The sequence below is a fragment of the Serinus canaria genome, chromosome 2, assembly GCF_022539315.1.
Source record: "Serinus canaria isolate serCan28SL12 chromosome 2, serCan2020, whole genome shotgun sequence".
In the NCBI taxonomy this organism is placed as follows: domain Eukaryota; kingdom Metazoa; phylum Chordata; class Aves; order Passeriformes; family Fringillidae; genus Serinus; species Serinus canaria.
Genome location: NC_066315.1, coordinates 67,419,938 through 67,438,786, shown reverse-complemented (window position 1 = coordinate 67,438,786; position 18,849 = coordinate 67,419,938). Strand labels below are relative to the sequence as shown.

Below are 18,849 nucleotides of genomic sequence, written 5' to 3'. Positions count from 1 at the left end.
AGAACTTTGTGATGCATCTTAGCTGGCAGAAAAAATAATTAAAGGAAAATAACCCAGTTATTTCTCATAATGACTAGCTTTCCACTGATTAAAGGAATTAAAGTGATTTTTCAGGAGCTGTAATATCCTTATAATTGATATAAGTGTTGGGGAAAAGTAACAGTGAAATTATGACAGCCTGTTTTGGGTATTGTTTATAATTTACCTGCAACACAACAGCTTACCTGTAAGCATCTTTAGACCTTCTTTCTGTTCCATCAGCCCTAAATGAAACAGCTAAGATTAATGTTTTGTTGGCATAAGTTAGCATAGGTGCCACTTTTCCTGCACCTGGCTGCTCCTTTCTGTCCCTCTGCACGGCAGAGATTTTGATCAGTAGTGATGCAACATGATACTGGAAACAAAGTTAGGTGTAAAATATATTTTTGTCTGTTGTGACATTTTAAACCTGAATCTGTTTCCCCAGCTAGTTTGTTGTGTAGCTAAGAAACCCTGTGCTAGTGTTGGGGGATGCTCTAGAGAGCACTAGCAGCCATTCCAAAAGGAAAATTGTATTGATACCACTGTCTGATTTATCCTGGTACTTTTAACATATTCTTATGAAAGTGTGGAGGGGAGGGGTTGTGTTTTTTAGAAGGCAAGGCTTTTTCCTTTCCACAGGTCTCTGTCATTGGTATCCCAGGTATGTGATTGCCTGAATATCACCTTGTGTTAGGGTATGATTGAATTCCTTTGAGGGTGTGAAGTGCTGAGGGTGGAACACCTACTTCACTTTTGGGCTCAGGTAATCTGGATCTGTGTGGTGGCTTTCTGCTTCTGAAAGTATTGTCTTCAGGTCCTACACCTGGTAGGGAGCTAATTAACCTTCAACATCAGGATCCTCATGAAAGCATTTCTCTGAAGAGCTAGCTAATTCTTCGAATTTTCAACATGGAATTTCTGACAAACACAATGTGGTTTTTTTGAAGGGTTTGGGAGGAACCATAGAGGTCAGTTGGGGCATTTTTCTCGCTGGAAGTGAGTCAAAATTAGCTTCTTAACAGTAGAAATTCTCATCTTTTTGGGAAATGTTGTCATTGAGCTGGCTTTTGATCCTTCAACCTGCGTTTAGCCTCTGTGGCGTATTATCTTCAGGGCACTGCTGTTTAGGAACCTTAGTGTATTATTTACCCAAAAGAGTTAAGAGATTCAGCCAAGTTATTTCTCTCAGAATGTGCAGAGAGTTTTGTCTCTTTTGTGCTTCCTGGATGGGCAGGTGGGGATTATTGCCTTCATAATGTGAGGAAATGCATAATTTTCTGAGGAAGGACTTGTGATTCTATGAAAGGTGGGGGCTTTAGGAGCTCCAAAGAGAGGCCATCTTGTCAACTTTTCTAGGAAAAGGAAGTTAAATTGGTTTTCAATTACATTAAGGCAGTTGCTTTAACTGTCATGTTGAGATGTTAGAACTTGTATCAGACAGAGTGAAAAAATGTCTTATGATTTTATTGATCAGAGAAAATAAAATTTGTGGAAGAATTGAAATTCCTCATGATAAAATTGATTTAATGAAAACTGATAAAAAACATTTACTTAGAAAAATTCCTGAAGCAGTTAAATTTAATAAGGATTTGTCTTTATGTTGCCTGCACTTTCCAGGCTTCCTCTGTAACTCAGATTCTGGTCTGAGTCGCTGGTGCGAATGAAACCAGAAATGAGGGCTACTACTCCAGTTCAAGCACTTGATTAATCTGCTGGTGGCCTTAGCTTTTCCCTAAAGCTTCTTTACCCTACTGTCAGTGAAGTGTTAATCCTTATCTTTATACTTCTTAAAAATGCCAAGTAGCTTTTGATATAAGAAATGCTCTACTGGACTAGCCCAAAAAATCCACCTAGGTAGCAATGAACAGATAAAGAATAATAAGAGAGCACAGAGTGAATCTTCCTTTGGCACACCCTTCTTGTCACTGGGGAGCCGTAATTTAAGAGCTTCCTGAGTTATGGTCTGCACTTAGTGTTTACTAATCTATAATGGATCTGTAGATCCTGAATTTGCCTACTTGCTCCTCTATGCAGTGGGACAATAAATTCTGCAACATGGCTGTGTTTTAATTGGTTGGGGTTTTTTTTTCTACTAGGTATTCCCTGTTTTTCTTTTTTGTTGTTATGGGAAGTATAGGAAACATTTCCTATTCATTTTCCTGTTCATCATATCATACACCTCTTAACTGAAGGGTCAGTCTGTTTTGGTTTTCCTTTTTTGGAAACTGATAGTTCTTGCTAATTGAGATCATCTGTTCTCAAAAAGAAAGATGGAAAGACAAGTGCACGTATGATGTGGATGGTATTTGAGTTTACACCATGCAGTTCTTGAGAAATTGAGGCAATTTCAAAAATTTCTTTGATTGTGCTTTGGGGTTTTCCAAGTTGGGAAAAGGTCTGATCCCCAGAGTTCAGCATTTTTTATTTGTGATGAGTGGTTTAAACAAGATGAACCCCATGGCAAACAGGTAGTACAAAAACAGATAATACAGTAGGTTTCTTTGAGGAAAAGATGGGGGGAACTGAAATAAGTTTGGACAAAACATAAGAGAAAAGTACACTCAGAAGGCCACTGGTCCTCATAAGGATCTATTTAGAGGCTTTGAGATGTCAAGCTTGTTTTGGCAGAGGATTCAGTTTTACACATAGGCTAGTGTAAAACTCATCTTGCCATTCCTTGCAAGTGTCAGAAGTTTCAAAAAGAAGCCCCTCAGAGTACCCTCTGTTCTAGGGAGTTAGAGTGTAAAGTTGTCATGTCAGTCCAGTCCCACCAGTATAAAACAGGCATTTCCATTCCGTAGACATGTAAATTTTAAATACTGCCAGCAGAACCTTAATTTCAGTTGTCAGTTTAGCAAAGTCTTGAAGATTTTCACTTTAATTCTGAATGTCACCACTTTCATTCTTCAGAACTAGCTTCAAATTCTTTGATAGAGAGAATCACAGCACTTTAATGTGGAAAGCTGTGAAGGTGTAAGAGAGAATCAGCATGACGTATGCAGCAGTGATTTTGGGTGTAAGGAGGCAGATTGAAACAGTATCTTCATGGTTGGCGGTAGAAGAAAGCTTGGGCTGCTTCTAATAAACACATTACTCAGCAAAAGGACTCTTGCTCTCAAAATGTTAAGCTAAAAAAAAAAAAGGCAAGATAAGTCTGCTTTAGCAGTAGTTTGTCTGTGACAGTGTATCTCTTTCATATCCTGTGTACAGGGGGAAAAGCAGCCTGTTTAAGGTCAGGTGCTGGTAGCAGGATTCTCTAAGGCACATACCAATGCATACAGAGTCCTTTATAGAAATAAACCATTTCTCCCCAGATTTCTTTTTCAAAGTGACACTGAGTGTTTATGTAGAGTTGAAACCAAGATGAAATTTCACATCCATCAGTAGCTTTAGAATTAAAGAGTTGTCTGTTTCACTTCCTTTTTCCTGCCTTCTGTGAGATGTCACAGACTTATGGAACTGTCAGAAGGATAATTTATTTCAAAAATTGGCATCTGACTATCTTGATTTAAAATTTTTTTAAAAGTTTGGCTTAAATGCTTTTCTAGTTTGGTAGCAGTCATGCATTGTTTTTCTTTGTGAAACAGAACTCTGAATGAAGATTCCACTTTGGCCCTTGAATAATTATTTCTAAATGTGAGATGGCAAGCTAAAATGACATTATGTCTATAGGCCAAAAATAAAACCTTTTACTTAACACTTCTTGTGCTTATGACAAAAACCAATGTAAGATCCTTGCAATTTTTTGTTTATTTGCTTTCTGGATGGGAATGGTTTCATTTTTACTTATTCTCTGCGTTAGTTGATAGAAAGCAAGTCTTATCTAAACATGCAGTTTTCAGCATAAGGAATACAGATGAAATAAATAGAAGAAAAAAATATAGTCCTAATCCTTTGTTTTGACACCACATTGTACTTGATTTCTTTGAAAAGATTCATGTCATAAAACAAATAATTAAAGACTTTGGGTAGAAAAGTTTTTGAAGGTGAGTGACTTTTGAAAACTCTGATATCCTCATGTAATTGAAGACATTTTAAAAGCAAGAAGTAAAAGACAAACATGCAGGCAACAAATTGAGAGGTTTTAATTCATACATTCCCAGTACTTTAAAAATGTAATTAATTAGTCTTTAAGAATTCTTGGCTATGCATTTAATTATTTATGATACTTGTATACAATTGTAATTACTTTCATGCTTGTAAACTCAGTATTCAGTCTTTAATGTGATCTCCAAAAAGAATGCATTCCTTCAGATAATTCCCTCACCTCTGGGATTTTTTTCAGGTTAAGGCACCCGGGGTTAAGTTTCCTTTCTGTTCATGACAAACCCATATAAACCATGCTGCTATGGAACTGCATCAGTTTTCACCATAATTCCACATTATATTGTTTCAGAAAAACTTATCACTTCTATATCTCCACTTCCTTTTTTCTCTGCTCTGTCTCACTTGCATCACATAAGGGGATGATTACACAGTAAACCATCTGAAAGCCAAAACAATTTGGATGTATTTAACTTTAGGGAGATTCATTCACCAGTTTAATTTGTAACATTGCTACTTTTTGGAAAAGGAAGGAATCAGTCATGTTCCTCACAGTAACAGAGCCAAGTTGTTCCGGATTCAACAGACTATGAAACAAAGATGTTTGTTTTCCTGGATTATAGTTTTGAAAATTAGGAAGGTGGGGTTTTTAAAGACCTTGTCTGTTCAAGGGAAAAAGCCCTAAATAAATATTAATTATTAATAAATATTCCTCCAGAAATTATGTTGATGCATTGCTACCATGTCTTAAAAGAAAGAAAAAATCAAGAGAAAACCACTTTTTTAAAGAAAAAAGTTTAAAGAGCAATTAAAGGGTATTTAACTTTACCTAACACTTAATTGTTTTATTTAAGCTAAAAAAATCTATTTCCCATTGATGGCATGACTAATGTCACTCAATATTATAAAAAGCATAGGTTTAAAATTAAAATCTAAATTAGTCAGTGATATATGTAGAATCATAGAATCATTTCCTTTTGGAGAAACCTTAAATATCATCCTGTAGCTGTGGGAGTTCCTTCCTTCCTTTCACTAGACCATGCTGCTCAAAGCCCTATCCAGCCTTGTCATGAACCAGGGACAGGGGATCTGAAACTTCTCTGGGCAACCTGTTTCATTGCCTCACCACGCTCACAGTAAAGAATTTCTTCTGTATATCTAACCCAAATTTCTGTTTTTTCAGTTTGTACCCATTACTCCTTGTTGTATCTACAGTTCCTGATGAAGAGTCCCTCTCCGGTCTCCCTGCAGGGCCTTTTCAGATACTGGAAGGTTGCTAAGATCTCCATGCAACCTTCTCTTCTCCAGGCTGAACTCTCCTCAATCAAAATTTTAAAGGAACTTGAAGGAAAGCCATATGAAGAGTGGCTGAGGCCACTTGGTCTGTTCATCCTGGAGAAGAGTAAACTCAGGGGTGATCTCACAGCAGTCTACAGCTTCCTTACAAGGGGAAGAGAGGGGCCGGGCACTGATCTCTTCCCTGTGGTGCCTAGTGACAGAAATGGCCTGGAGCTCTGTCAGGGGTGGTTTAGGTTGGATATTACAAAAATTTTCTTCACCCAGAGGGTGGTTGGGCACTGGAACAGTCTCCCCAGGGAAGTGGTCCCAGCCCCAAGTCTGGCAGAGTTCAAGAAGTGTACTGACAGTGCTCTCAGGTACATGGTGTGAGCCTTGGGATTGGTGCTGTGCATGGCCAGGAATTGGAGTTGATGACCCTTCCAGCTGAGGATATTCTATGATAACCTCCTCAGCCTATTCTCTGACCTTCTCCAGTCCTCTTAACAACTTTGTGACCTTCCTCTGAACTTGTGCCAACAGTTCCATCTCCTTATGTTGAGGGCCCCAGCACTGTACGCAGTGTTCCAGGTGGTGTCTCATGAGAGAAGCAGAGTGGAAGAATCACCTCCAGCAGCCTTTTAGCCAGTCTCCTTTGGATGCAGCCCAGGGCACCACTTTCTTTCTGGGCTGTGACCGCACGCTGTCGGCTCCTCGTGTTGAGTTTTTTGTCAGCCAGCCCCCACCAAGTTCTTCTCCTCAGGGCTGCTCCCAGTCACTTCTCTGCCCAACCTGTGGGTGTTCCTGGGATTGCCCTGACCTATGTGTAGGACCCTGCACTTGCCTTTGTTAAACCTCATGAGGTTTGCAAAGGCCCAGCTCTCCAGCATGTCCAGGTCACTCTGGATGTTATCCCTTCCTTTCCTGCATACTAACCACCCCACGCAGCTCGGTGTCACCAGTGAACTTGTTGAGGGTGCCCTTGGTCCCACTGTCCATGCCACTGACACAGATATTTACCAGCATTGGCCCCAGGACAGACCCCTCAGGGACAGCACTTGTCATTGGTCTCCTCATGGACATTGGGCCATTGACTTCAACTCTTTGCATGTGGCCATCCTGCCAATGCTTTATCCACTGAATGGTCTGGCCATAGAGCCATACCTTGGTGACTGATTAGTAATTATAAAAATAGCAAGGAAAAATCTGAATTTTTTGGCTTACTCAAGTAGCAAGGTGTTGAAGATGCAGTCTCATGAGCTACATGATAAAGTACAGTAGTCTGGACATGGTTTTCAGGAAATCCATTTACACATGCATTAGTGCTTTGGATTGCATCTAAATTTGTGCATTTGTTTTAGAGACTAAATTCTGTTCTCTGTACCACTCCTGTAACAGTAACAATATGAATTAATTTAGTTTAATTTTAAGTAACTATAGAGATAAGATGAAATCCTGTGCTGAGTATAGTATGGTGCTAAAGTATTAAAAATGCTATGATCACAGAAGACCTCTTATATACAAACATGTGTTTTAAAGTTATTCTTTAAAATATATTCAAGCTAATCACTAGCTATTTTGAATTTACAGATGGTACTCGGCATTGACAACAAATGACTAGATTAATTAGCAACACCTGATAAAAGGGAACGTATCTGTTTTAATGACGATTCTGAATTCCAAATGTTTTTAAAATGTGACTATTTCTATAAACAGACAAACACTTGGCAAGGAATTTGCAGTACAGATTCTTTGGATACACTAATAATGCTAAGCATAAAGACAAATGTATAGGAAAAAAAGGACCTCTTACCTGTCCTTCCAGGAAAATTTTAAAGAAAGCAAAATATGCTTTTATAGTTCAATGTTACTGTAACTGGGTTATGAAGAAATAACTATGATGCCATATTCCTGTAACTTGGAAACTTGCTTCTAAATGAGTTATCTCTATTTTATGGAGGCAGGGATTACCAAGGTTAGAAGTTTGGAAGGCCAACTGGCTCAGTCTTGGCTAGCATACCATGAATTTGAGGACTTCTTTGTGCAAAGAAACCAACTTGCATTGCTTCTGTAGGAAAAAGGTTTTGTGAGGCAGGAGCTGTCTCTGAAGGGTAGCTCCCCACTAGTGACCCTGGCCTGTGATGACTTTCCCAGTGCAGGCAACTGTAAATAAAGCTTATATTACAATGTGAAGATAATGTTATATAAATTTTCACATTCTCTTTGTGGTATTACTTTGAATATCAGAGTTTTTTGGATGGAGAAAGAGCAATATGGCTAGGGTGTTATATATAAAAACCAGTTCTTAAGTAAAGAAGTGTTCACGATTACAGTGCTTCTTTAAACTGACTTGAGGTATGAAAAGATAGATGCCAGTGTATTACATGCCTAAGTCTTGATTCTCCATGCACACCTCAAATTAGTGAATTTGTCTGTTTCATAAAGAAGGAGATGAGACAGTTGTCTATTCTCTACACTATAGAAATAATTTTAGGTTTATCATTGAAATAACTAAGGCAAAAAGTTTGGGTCTAAATTGAAATACCTTCTATATAATAAAACCTGTTTCTTGTGAACAGTTGCTGTACTACAAACAGCTGCTTAGATTGAAGTGAGCATGATGATTTTTAATTTTTTTAAAAATAAGTGTTATTTTGCAGAGTGTTTTGCAAATTACTTCAGTGTTGAATCTGGAGAAACAAGTAAGGGTTTAATACATCATTACCTTATAAAATTATGAGGAAAGTAATCCTTAAGGCATATTTTGGAGAGCAAACTGTGATGTGGGATTAGGAAAAGCACTGCAAATAGGATATCAGATTCACACGGGGACAGAGGGAAAGGAATGTAAAGCAACCAAAAGTGAAGGAGACAGCATGAGAGATGATTTTATTGTTTTCCAAAGAACAAAAGAAGTCCAGCAGGTGGGTAAGGATACACCAAAAACCAATGTATCCATAGCTGGAGGAAAATACAGAACAATATGTTCTTTCTCTGCAAAAAGTGGGTGATAGTTTGTTTACCATATTTTTGTAGTTATATTAGAAAGTTGGCAGGTTATTTTATATGACATCTGTGCAGAGGGAAAGACTGGAATGCAGACAGAGAATGACATTTGTGCATGTAGAAGGTAACTCTTGGTTCCTTTGCTCTTGAGGAGGGACTTGAGCAAGTTGTAGTGCTGTATCATTTCTGCCTAAGTGGAGATTTCAGTTGTGGTCCTTTTTTGGAAAGAAGTTCTGCCTATTCACCGACTTTAAAGAGCAGTGGCAAAATCTGCAGTACAGATAGTTCAGGTTGCTTTAGTATCTGTGTTGAGACCTTAAAGGGCACAATTTTTTAAGTGTTTTGTCTAGAGTTCAGTGGCTACTTCATGCTACAGCCACTGTTAAAATGATGCTTTCTGTAGAAAAATAATGTTCAGGAAGAAGTGGTTTGAGTAAAAAATAACCTTTTAAAATATTTTGTTATCCAGTTCTAGGAAACTACCTGTCTTTTTCCTTATCCTGCTTCATTCCAGATTACAGGAAATGCTTACGGAGAAGGATTTTATATGTATGTTGCTTCAGAAATTCATGTTAACCATGTAATAGAGAAGCTGCTGCTACCCAGCTTTTCTAAAAAAAAATCTGAATTATTGAAAGGTGAATTTAATTACCTCAACAAAAGCTGCTGTTGATGAAGCTGACATTTTCCAAGCCTAAGATGCTTTGCTTCTTCTGCTTTGTTCTCCTTGCCAAAGCATGAGGGATTTTGAAATAGGAAGTGTTTTATTGACCAGCATCCGAGTAATCAGATTAATACCTAGTGTCTATTACTTTAGTTGCATATATGAACTGATGGTGGATAGGATCAGTAAGTAACAGAGCTTAAGACAGTGCATATTTTCAAAAGACAACAAAAACCAATCTTAATCATCAGTCCCTTTGATTCAGGAGTTTTAATACCAGTGTAATGTGTTAGGTTGAGTAATTAGTGATTTGATGTTAAAATGTATGTAAGCATTAGATGCATTTCAGGAAAATGGTAATTATTAGGAATGTGTCTTCATGCAAATTACACTAGCAGGAGATATATGTGTGTTAAAACCAGTGATGCAGTGTAAGGTAGTTTATTTCTGATTGACATGTTTGAAGAATAAAGCTTAGGAAGTTACAGATACTGGTGAAACAAGAAAGTAATTTGAATGCATATCTTACTGCAGAACTTGTGCTGCTCATGTGCAATGGGCAGGCCTAGTAAAAAGCTAATTATGTGTGAAGATCATGAACATATTTGTATGTACTCTGAGCCTTTGTTGTTAGGAAGGTACACAGTGGACGAACACTGTAGAACCTGGTTTTATGAATAAACTTTAAAACCTTGACATTTGGAAGAATTGTTGCCAAGCACAGTTACCAGCAATCCCACATCTTTATGTGTACCCCACAGCCTGGTTACAAAAGTGAATGGGAGAGTGCAGTCATGGAAGCTGCAGTGATATTAAATAAGAAACGAGTTTAGGTTCAGACTAAAGATGGAGAGACTAGAGACCCAAACAGAGAAATACCTTTTTCTGTCTGGAAAAAATGGTTCATCTGCTAATAAATCTCTTAAAGAAATAGAATGTCACAACTAAGAGGCAGCTGTGCAAGCACTGAGGTTGATTAATTAGGGGAAATTAATCAACCTCACCAGCTTTTCTAGATCAAGTATTGAGAGAAGTCCTATTGCAAGTAGAGTGACCAGGGACACACATTCCTCTAAGACATGTTGGCATTGAGGTAAGAAATACAGGACGAGCCAGCAAATAATGTTGTTCTTAACCGTGATTTAGAATTTTTTAGCATCTTTGTATTTGAAAACTAAAATTCAGCCATGGTCTTGTATCCAGGAGCTTTATTTCTTATGAAAATAAGCTTTTGATGCAAGAGTGAGAGGAGCCAGGTAGGAGGCTCTAAGTGTGTATGAAGTAGAGAGCTTTCTCTGGAATCACTGGATGAAGTGATTCCAGAGAAAGCTCTCTACTATATTTAGAACTAGCATCCCAGACCTCTAAGAGGGAAAAGGAAGAAGAGACTGCTACTGAATAAGCTTCTAAGAGCTGGAGTCTGTGTCCCTTCTTACTGAGATTTGGTCAGCTCTACAGTAGCAGACTTGACACTGGTGCTTCTGTAGGCAGTAGGCTGTTGAAAAGTCTTGTTTGGTGTTGGTAGATGAAACTGTTGTAGAATTAAATTAAATTTGATAGAATTGACTAAAGCATACTGAGTTCACTCTTCAAGTGTCCTATGATTTTACTTTTTTCTGCTCCTCTTTCTTGTTACAATTCCCATTTCTGGAGTTTGCTTAGCTGTGGCAAAGTGTTCTTTAACACTTGGAATGCAGTTTTGCTGTGACCTACTCTCTCCTTAAGACACTCTTTTTAGATAAAATATTTTGAATCTTTATCAATCATTTGTACTTGAGCACTGGTTGAAGTTCCAGTTTTGTCTGCTTTGAAAGCAAGTCTGTAGTCCTGATTCTTAAAATTGACAAAGTCTTTATTAGTCTTGCTGAAGGACAAAGTGACAATATTTCTGTTGGCCTTATCCTGTAAGTAAATAGTTGTCAAACTGTTGAAGCTGTGAGGTAGCTTTAGATTATTTCTACATTTTCACAAACTATCACACCCAAAATACGGGCATCTTTGGTTGAGAGTTTTTCATGTTGCCAGAATTGCCAGTAATAAGTATGCATTTCAGTTTTCTATATTTTTTTTATTTAGCAAAACATTGGTAGCACCAGGTTTTGGACCTTCACTTTTTTTAATGCAGTGGAGAGATATAAGCAAGACAATTTGGCAAGTGCACACAGAATATTTACCTCAGGGAAAAAATAAAAATCCAGAATTTGCCTCCTAAAATGTAGTTTTTACAAATTAATTGAAAATGGGAAGAATTTCCTTTGGCATTCTGTATGTGGGTGATGGTGAAATCTTCTAGTAGTGATAAAATTTTTAGTAACTTAATAAACATAGTAATACTATGTAACAGCTTTGACTACTAATAATGTGTATCCTAAATTCAGTGCTAGTGGTTTTTAATAGTTTCTTGTGATTAGGACCTTTTCCATATAAGATGCTAAGCCTATTTGATGCTACTTGTTCTTATTTCTAAAGGAGGAAAACAGTGTATGTTTGGTAAGAATCCATCGTTGTAGCTAATTGTTTTTATTATGTTTGTACAGATATTATCAGCTTTGCATGGATTTTCATTCTGTTTTTGTGCAAAGTAGAAAATGTATGTCTGTCTTACCTTGGTGTACATAAAATGTTAGAACTGTTGTGAACAGTGAATTGATAAAATGAGATTAAGATTTTCTAAGCATTCTTGCAATAGCTAGGTGACTATAATTAGGGTAAAGCAGTTGATGAATTCTGCAGTAGGCTGTAACTTGCATCGCAACTGTTGTAACTATTTCTCAGGAAATTATATCTGGAAAGATCTGTGATGCTGACAGTTTAGCATCAGTCATCAGTGGTGACTTGTGAGGAAGTAAGTCTCAGGCAAAGTGTTTATCCAGGGAGTTAATTCTCTAAAGCAAAGTGACTTTGTCACTGCTTTTCCCTCCACACCCGTTTCCCTGATGTCCTGTACAGAAAAGGCTTCTTACAAAGATCCACTTTCTGATTGTGATCTGCACTTTTGAATATGTCATAAAGGAGTTGCACATACAGTGATTAGTTTGTTTAATGTAGGTACGAGTATAAAACTTCCTGAAATGCTTTTTCAGGAGGTGGCTGTGCAGCCAGGCATGGCATGCACCATAGCTGTGATTCCCTGGAATCACTGGCATTGATGAGAATGCAGTAATTAAACTATTTTGTCTATTGTTATTGCTAAGACCGTGAAAGGATGTAAAACTTAAAGCTGAAGATAAATAATGAGCTTCACTGGGAGAACTGAAATTTTATAGGCAACTTGACTAGAAATTTATATAGAGGGTGAATTGAAATGTGAATTATAACCTGCAGGCCACTATATTAGTTGAATGTTACAGATAGCCTCAAAATTAGCTCTTGCGTGACTTGTGTCCAGGAATCCTAAAGGAAATGGACAGCCTTTGATTGAAATAGAGCTTGGGAAAAAGAGAAATCTTAATATTTGTTTTATCACAGCTGTTAAGTTTTTGAAAGGAGGGTTGAGTTATGCAGTTCTTTTTTTTGCACTGCTAGCATGAAGGACCACAGGAAGTGCATTAGTCCCTTATGGGACTCCTGCTTATAGACATGAATGTGTTCCAACCTCTCTGCACACACTGCTGCCTCCAAAGGAGGTTGGGAGTGGCTGTGGGTTGGGAAGCGATGACCCTGTATGAACTCATCCTGCTGGTAGGATGAAGACTGAAGACAGTCGAGTTGGTGGACTTAATATTGTCAGGCCTTGGGCCAGATCAGGTATCATCCCTCATTGCAGAGCTGTCACAAAAGCAACACAAAAGCTGCATCATCTGCTGAAGCTAATTTGACAGAAAGGCAGTAATCTGCCCACATCTGATCCACATTTATTTTGTACAGCTTCCAGAACAATATATGTGTAATACAGCCTCACCATGGCCAGTCCTGTACTGCACAGACACTCAGGTCAGTCACGCCGTGAGGATGCAGCAGCTCAGTTTACAGCAATTCATGGGCTGCTAATCCAATCAGTCTGTTCTGCTAACCAAATCAGTCAGCTCCAGAGCATGTGGCAGCGGGCTTCTCTGTGCTCTCCCAGGCTCGCGTCAGTGGAGCGACGTGGAGCTGCAGTGAAGGTGAACTCTGGGATTTAGATGACATTCTAGTGTAATTTCTTAATGATGCTATTTGATCTTAAGCCATACAATATTGGTTTTTTACATTCTTTTCAATACAGATTTTGATGTTCTACATGTATGTGTTAAGCTGTTTTTCAGATTTCCCTGCTGGTGCTGACTGCAGTGAGCAATACTCTGACTTGGCCTTAAGTCATCCTATGGGAAATTATGTATTTTCTAATAAAATGTCTACATATAAGATTTTAGTGCACATTTTACAGACCTTCAGGTGTGTTTTGACATCCTCATCAAATATCTTTTTGAATAACTGTTTCCCCAAAATTGCTTTAAGCAAAACATGGCACTTAATGGTTTTTGTGTGGTGTGCTGCTATTCATTAGTTGATTTTTAATGTAGAATGCATTTATTTTATTTGCAGTAAGAAGTATTTGAATACTGTTTATCGTTGACTTCTGCAAGATTTTAATAAATGGAAGATAGAACCGCTTGTAAACATTGCTGATTGCTTATGGGGATCATTTAAGTCCCATTTGTGTATGAATTAGTTTCCAATTTAAGAAAGGGTGACTGTTCACTTGTAGTGCATGCATATGCCATGTAAGACTAGCATTTATTCCAGCTTTCTGTCTTTGACTTGGGGAATATCTCCAGAAGTAATTTGTCTCAAGTGGAGAAAATCAGTAGAGTGAAGCAGTTGGTGCTGTGGCCCTCACCTCTCCATATTCTGCTGTGCAGCACTTTTATTTTGGAGTGGATTTAGTCGTGCCCCTCAGGATCAAATATCCATGCCACTACATGTATTGAAACTGTTCAGAGGTGTTACTTGCTTGGATCTCTGTGCCCCCTTAAGGGTTGAAGCGTGACAGATGCATTGGTACATTTCCACTTGCAGTTTATATTTCTCCATATAGAATCCACATCCTGTATACCAGAACTGGTCTGTGAATAAAACCATTCCACAGTAAGCAGGAATAGTGCAGAGGAGGGAAAGATTTGCTTCCAAATTGCACTACTACTCTGAACAAAAACAGTAATGTAAACATAGCCTTCAGCTAACAGAACAAGGCCTTCTCCTATATTTTACAGACAACAGGTAGAGTATGAAGTCCAATAGATTCCATTTTGTAAACTTTAAATTAATTTAGCCTGACACGAGTGTGAGGACAGAAAGGAACATGATGGGAATGTGCAATGGTTTTATTATAAACAAGGCAATACTCATTGAATATTTACCTGCCCACATGTGTTTATTTTGGTCTTTCTGTCTTTTGTTGCCTTCCCACCCCCCGACAGATGTACCTTTAGTTTAATTTTTTCAAATGTTCAAAGTATGATCTCTATGTACAATGCCTGAGAGCATGCCTTATAACAAGTTTACAAATGTGCCCAAATGATAATGCTTTAGATTGAGAATATTCTTTTGAATTTCATGCTTACTTTTATTGACCTGAATTTTCATCAGGGTTTTAAGGAGCTTTCATCAGGGTTTAAGAATGCATGTCCTTTTCCTGACAATGAGGTTACTGGACCAGTCTGGCCTATAGGTGTTGTCCTCTGTTGAAAGTTGCAGTCCTCTTAGATGTGTCAGAAAACACCGCATATGTGGCTGCTCTCCAAACCAGTTATTTCAGGATGCCTCCATTAACTCAGGTATTCTTAATATCTAAACCAGGTCACTTTGACAGAACTACATTAGGGAATAATTACAGAAGAAGTTGTGCTGACAGATGGGGAGGAGCTGTTGTCTCTGAGCACAGGACAGGGAGGAGCTGCAGTGTTGTCATTTTCATCTGGTGCAGCTGTACCAGACAGCACTTCAGCCTGCAACCATACAAACTTTTATTTGTTTGTTCATTTGTTGGGAAGTTTTTTGAGTGTAAGTTCTATATAATTTGCTAATAAAAGCAATTAAAATCCTCAGGGAGGGAACTCAAGCATGAACCAATTTTACCACATTCATGGAAGGAAGGGAAATTTGCCATTTCACAGATGGGAAATCTCAGGTATAATTGTGGTTGATGGGATTATAATTTGTGCATTTCAATGTTGGATTCACTGAGCTGTTCATACATCTGAGCAGCTCATTGTTTTTCTGTCAGTTCTTCTGCTGGCTGAGTTTTTGAGTGTCACTGATCAGTACCCCCCAGGTGGGGAAAGTGATAACTTAGCATGCCAAAATAAACTAGGAGATTTTTGCCACCCAGGTAGTTTGCCTGATAACTTTCCCTCACATCTGTTTTATCTTTTTTTTAATGCTATTTTGTCTTTTGTTGTGATTCTTCCACAATATTTAAGAACTAACCATTAATGGCAAATCCTGCAGTACAGAACCTTTTAATCTCTAAAAATAAGTGCTACCCCACGGTATAGGACAGGGCATGGGACACTGTAAAAATGGTAGTTGTCACAAAGTACTAGTCAGCATTTCTAGTGTGATTATCACAAAGGCTGTATCTTGCTCCCAGCTCTGGGTGAGAAACACTTAACAAAGTTAACACTTTGTTATCATCAGCAAAAGTATCCAGAAAGAATATTCCTGAGCAGTTTTTCAAGTGCTTCTAGGGGAGTCAGACTAACCAAACAGAGTCAATCCAAAAAAAGAAGTCCCTCACTAAAGCTCTGAATCTACATGATAAATTGTGTATCACAGGTTAATTCTTGTAATTTTTGTGCTGTAAATAAAACAAAAGATGTATTCAAGAAAAAATGAAGGGTTATGAAAAAAATCCTTTTAATCAAAAAGAGCAATGTCAAAGTAGGTTTTGTTTCAGGCTTGGACAATACAGCTAAATATAACTGTTTTCTTTATGCATTTCTGCTTGCTCCATAAATCATCAGGTTAAGAATGGATTTTTGTGTCTCCTGTTCTAGAGTTCATCTATTATCTCTGCAAGGTATCTGGTTTTTTGGATGACAGGGATGGCTTCCTACTTGAAAAGGGCATGTCCTTAATGGGTGGCCTTTCAGTACTGAAAGACAGTGGTAGGACTTTGTGCTCAGTAATTGATGCTGTTCATTACAAAGATGTTGTATTAGAGAATAAAAATACCTTGGTAGTAGTAGAGATATTTCTCTGAGAATCTTGCTCTTAAAGTCTATTTTAGAAGGTCAAGAGAGGCAGAGAGGATAAGCAAGAGTAGCAATAACTGCTCTTTTGACAAGATAGGAAGTTTGATTCATGATTTTGTTCTTAGTTTTTAATTTAACATTTCTGACTTAATATTTGAAGGTCGTTTTACTAAGTCTCTACTAAGAAAAAATTGAAGGCATGTTTCTATGTTGTGACTTCAACTCTTGGAGTTGCATTTTCTTTTAAGATGCCTTAAAATAGTTTTGTGGAAAAACAAGTTTCATTTTTCTAGCTGCTTGGTTTTTTAATCCCAGTAACTACTAGAAAGTTAAATAATTAATCAGAATAAAAATAGTTTTAATGTATTTTAAGATTTTAAATAAAATGTAGACAATTTATGTTGCATGTCTCTATAGAATGCATTGAACAGATAAACAACAGATAAAGTGGAGCTTGTTTGTATTTGATTCTTATTCTTGTGGTGTTGATTTGGTTGAGTTTTTTTAAGACCTGTGCAGACAGAGCTGAGCAACATCCTGATGATGCAGTACAACACCTGCAGGGTATCACATGCAGTTGTAGGGTATGTCCTTATGTTGCTGCTGAGATTATAATAATAGTAATCATTTAACCTTACTGTTGAAAACCAGGGAGTACCACGTGTAAAACTGAGATGCACTCTTAAGAAGATCTGTTGTCAGCAGTCATGTCATTTGGTAATGAATCATATACCGTACATGTACGCTGGTTATATGTGCACCATACGTCCTTGTATTTTCCTCCCATCCTTCTAAACTGCTCTGTAGACATTCCATTGGGTTAATGCCACTCCTGTAAATGTCACTCTTTCTTCAGAGGTTGTTCTAGGTAGGTGTGATCTCAGCTTCTATGCATGTTTCTTTTTTATGAAGGGCTGGGAGTTAAATTAATAAATAACGGTCCCAAACACCTGCCTTTTTTATTACCAAAAAAGAAGAGAGAGATGAGTAAGAAAGCTGTATCAGTCCCATAACTGAAATGAAGTGGGATGGAGGATTTACCAGAAGAATTAGCCTGGGTAGAAAAAATGAAATAAAAAGGGGAAACCCTAAGACTAGCTTGCACTTATATCTTCTTCAGTTAAAGAATTCCCGTTCCACAGGATTAGCATGATTGGCATAAGTTTTAGTCTGAGGCATGAGCCTCTGTCCCTGCAGCTGCTGCTGTCTGCTGCTGTCTACCCTGCCTGCTTCACCCCAGTGCCTGAATTCCTCTGGCCCATGGGTTCCACATGCAGTTGTAGAATGTGCATGCTTAATACTTGTGACATAAATATCATCTCTGTTTGCAGATAAGTGAGGCATGGTAATTTTTTCAAGTATGTGTATCAAAGGCTCTGGCAAAAACAAATTCTGTTTTCACAAGACTTCTCAAAAAAAAATTGTCTGAATTTGCCCCAGTTCCTAAGCTGTTCCATATTGTTCCTGACAGCTAAAGGTTAGCTCACTGTAAGTAGGAGATCCTCACATATGCCTTATGCTAAGCAAGCAAATTATTCAAACAATATCAAATTGATAAGTTTGGTAAGGTAAACACCCTGTATTTATACAGCATATTTAAACATGACTTCTATATTGAGAGAGGGAAATCATGTCCACATTTAAGTTGGTGCAAGAGCTTCTCTGAGACCAGTGGTGATTGTCAATTTTAAGATGTCATATTCAGATTCTTGTGCACGCAAAATACTTAGTGAAGAATAATTTTAATATTCTAGAAGATGTTTTTGAGATAAAAGTAATAATCTAAAGTTTAAAGTAGGGATTTCCAGTCAGCAGTGAAAGACTGTAATACTATAGAACTACAGTACAGATTACAAAACTACAAGAATATTTTATAATCTGTCTACACTTAACAAATTATTTACATGCAGGTCACTCTCTTGAGTTGTATATCTCCCTATGCCTAATGCTTTTTTTTGATTTTTAACAGGTAGAGAGAATTGTTGACAAGAGGAAAAACAAGAAAGGAAAAACAGAGTATTTGGTGCGATGGAAAGGATACGACAGTGAAGATGATACTTGGGAGCCAGAACAGCACCTTGTCAATTGTGAGGAATATATACATGAGTTTAACAGACGCCACAATGAAAAGCAGAAAGAAAGCACATTAACCAGGACAAACAGGACCTCTCCAAATAATGCCAGAAAACAAATTTCTAGGTCTACCAATAGTTCTTTTTCAAAGACATCTTCTAAATCTTTAGTTATGACTAAAGAACACGAGTCAAAAAATAGTCAACTTTTTTCTGCCACACAGAAGTTCCGGAAAAACAATTCACCATCGCTTTCTGGACGTAAAAATGTGGACCTTGCAAAATCAGGTATTAAAATCCTAGTGCCCAAAAGTCCAATTAAGAGCCGGACAACAGTAGATGGCTTCCAGAATGAAAGCCCAGATAAGATGGACCATATAGAGCAAGATCAAGATGACTCTGTAGCACCAGAAGTAGCAGCAGAAAAACCTGTGGGAGCTTTGTTAGGACCTGGTGCAGAGCGTGCTAGGATGGGGAGCCGACCAAGGATACATCCATTAGTGCCACAATTGCCAGTGCCAGTAACAGCCACAGCATTAACAATAAATGGAAAAGGTAGGTGTACAAGTCATCATTTTGGTGGTGATTTTCA

General features: G+C 37.8%; 2 protein-coding genes across 3 annotated transcripts in view; one reads left to right on the top strand and one right to left on the bottom strand.

Moving 5' to 3' along the window:
- Positions 1–18,849, bottom strand: part of LYRM4 (LYR motif containing 4) — a 615,895-nt gene that overhangs the window by 397,709 nt on the left and 199,337 nt on the right. The gene's annotated exons all lie outside the window — the stretch shown is intronic.
- The window catches only part of CDYL (chromodomain Y like), a 104,722-nt gene that overhangs the window by 28,396 nt on the left and 57,477 nt on the right, over positions 1–18,849 (top strand). Inside the window, exon 2 of one of the 2 annotated variants that reach the window (XM_030228153.2) lies at positions 18,155–18,812. The exons of the other annotated variant lie outside the window; for it this stretch is intronic. Coding sequence (XP_030084013.1) covers positions 18,155–18,812 — 658 coding nt within the window. The remainder of the gene's footprint in view (positions 1–18,154; positions 18,813–18,849) is intronic. 2 annotated transcript variants of the gene reach the window in all.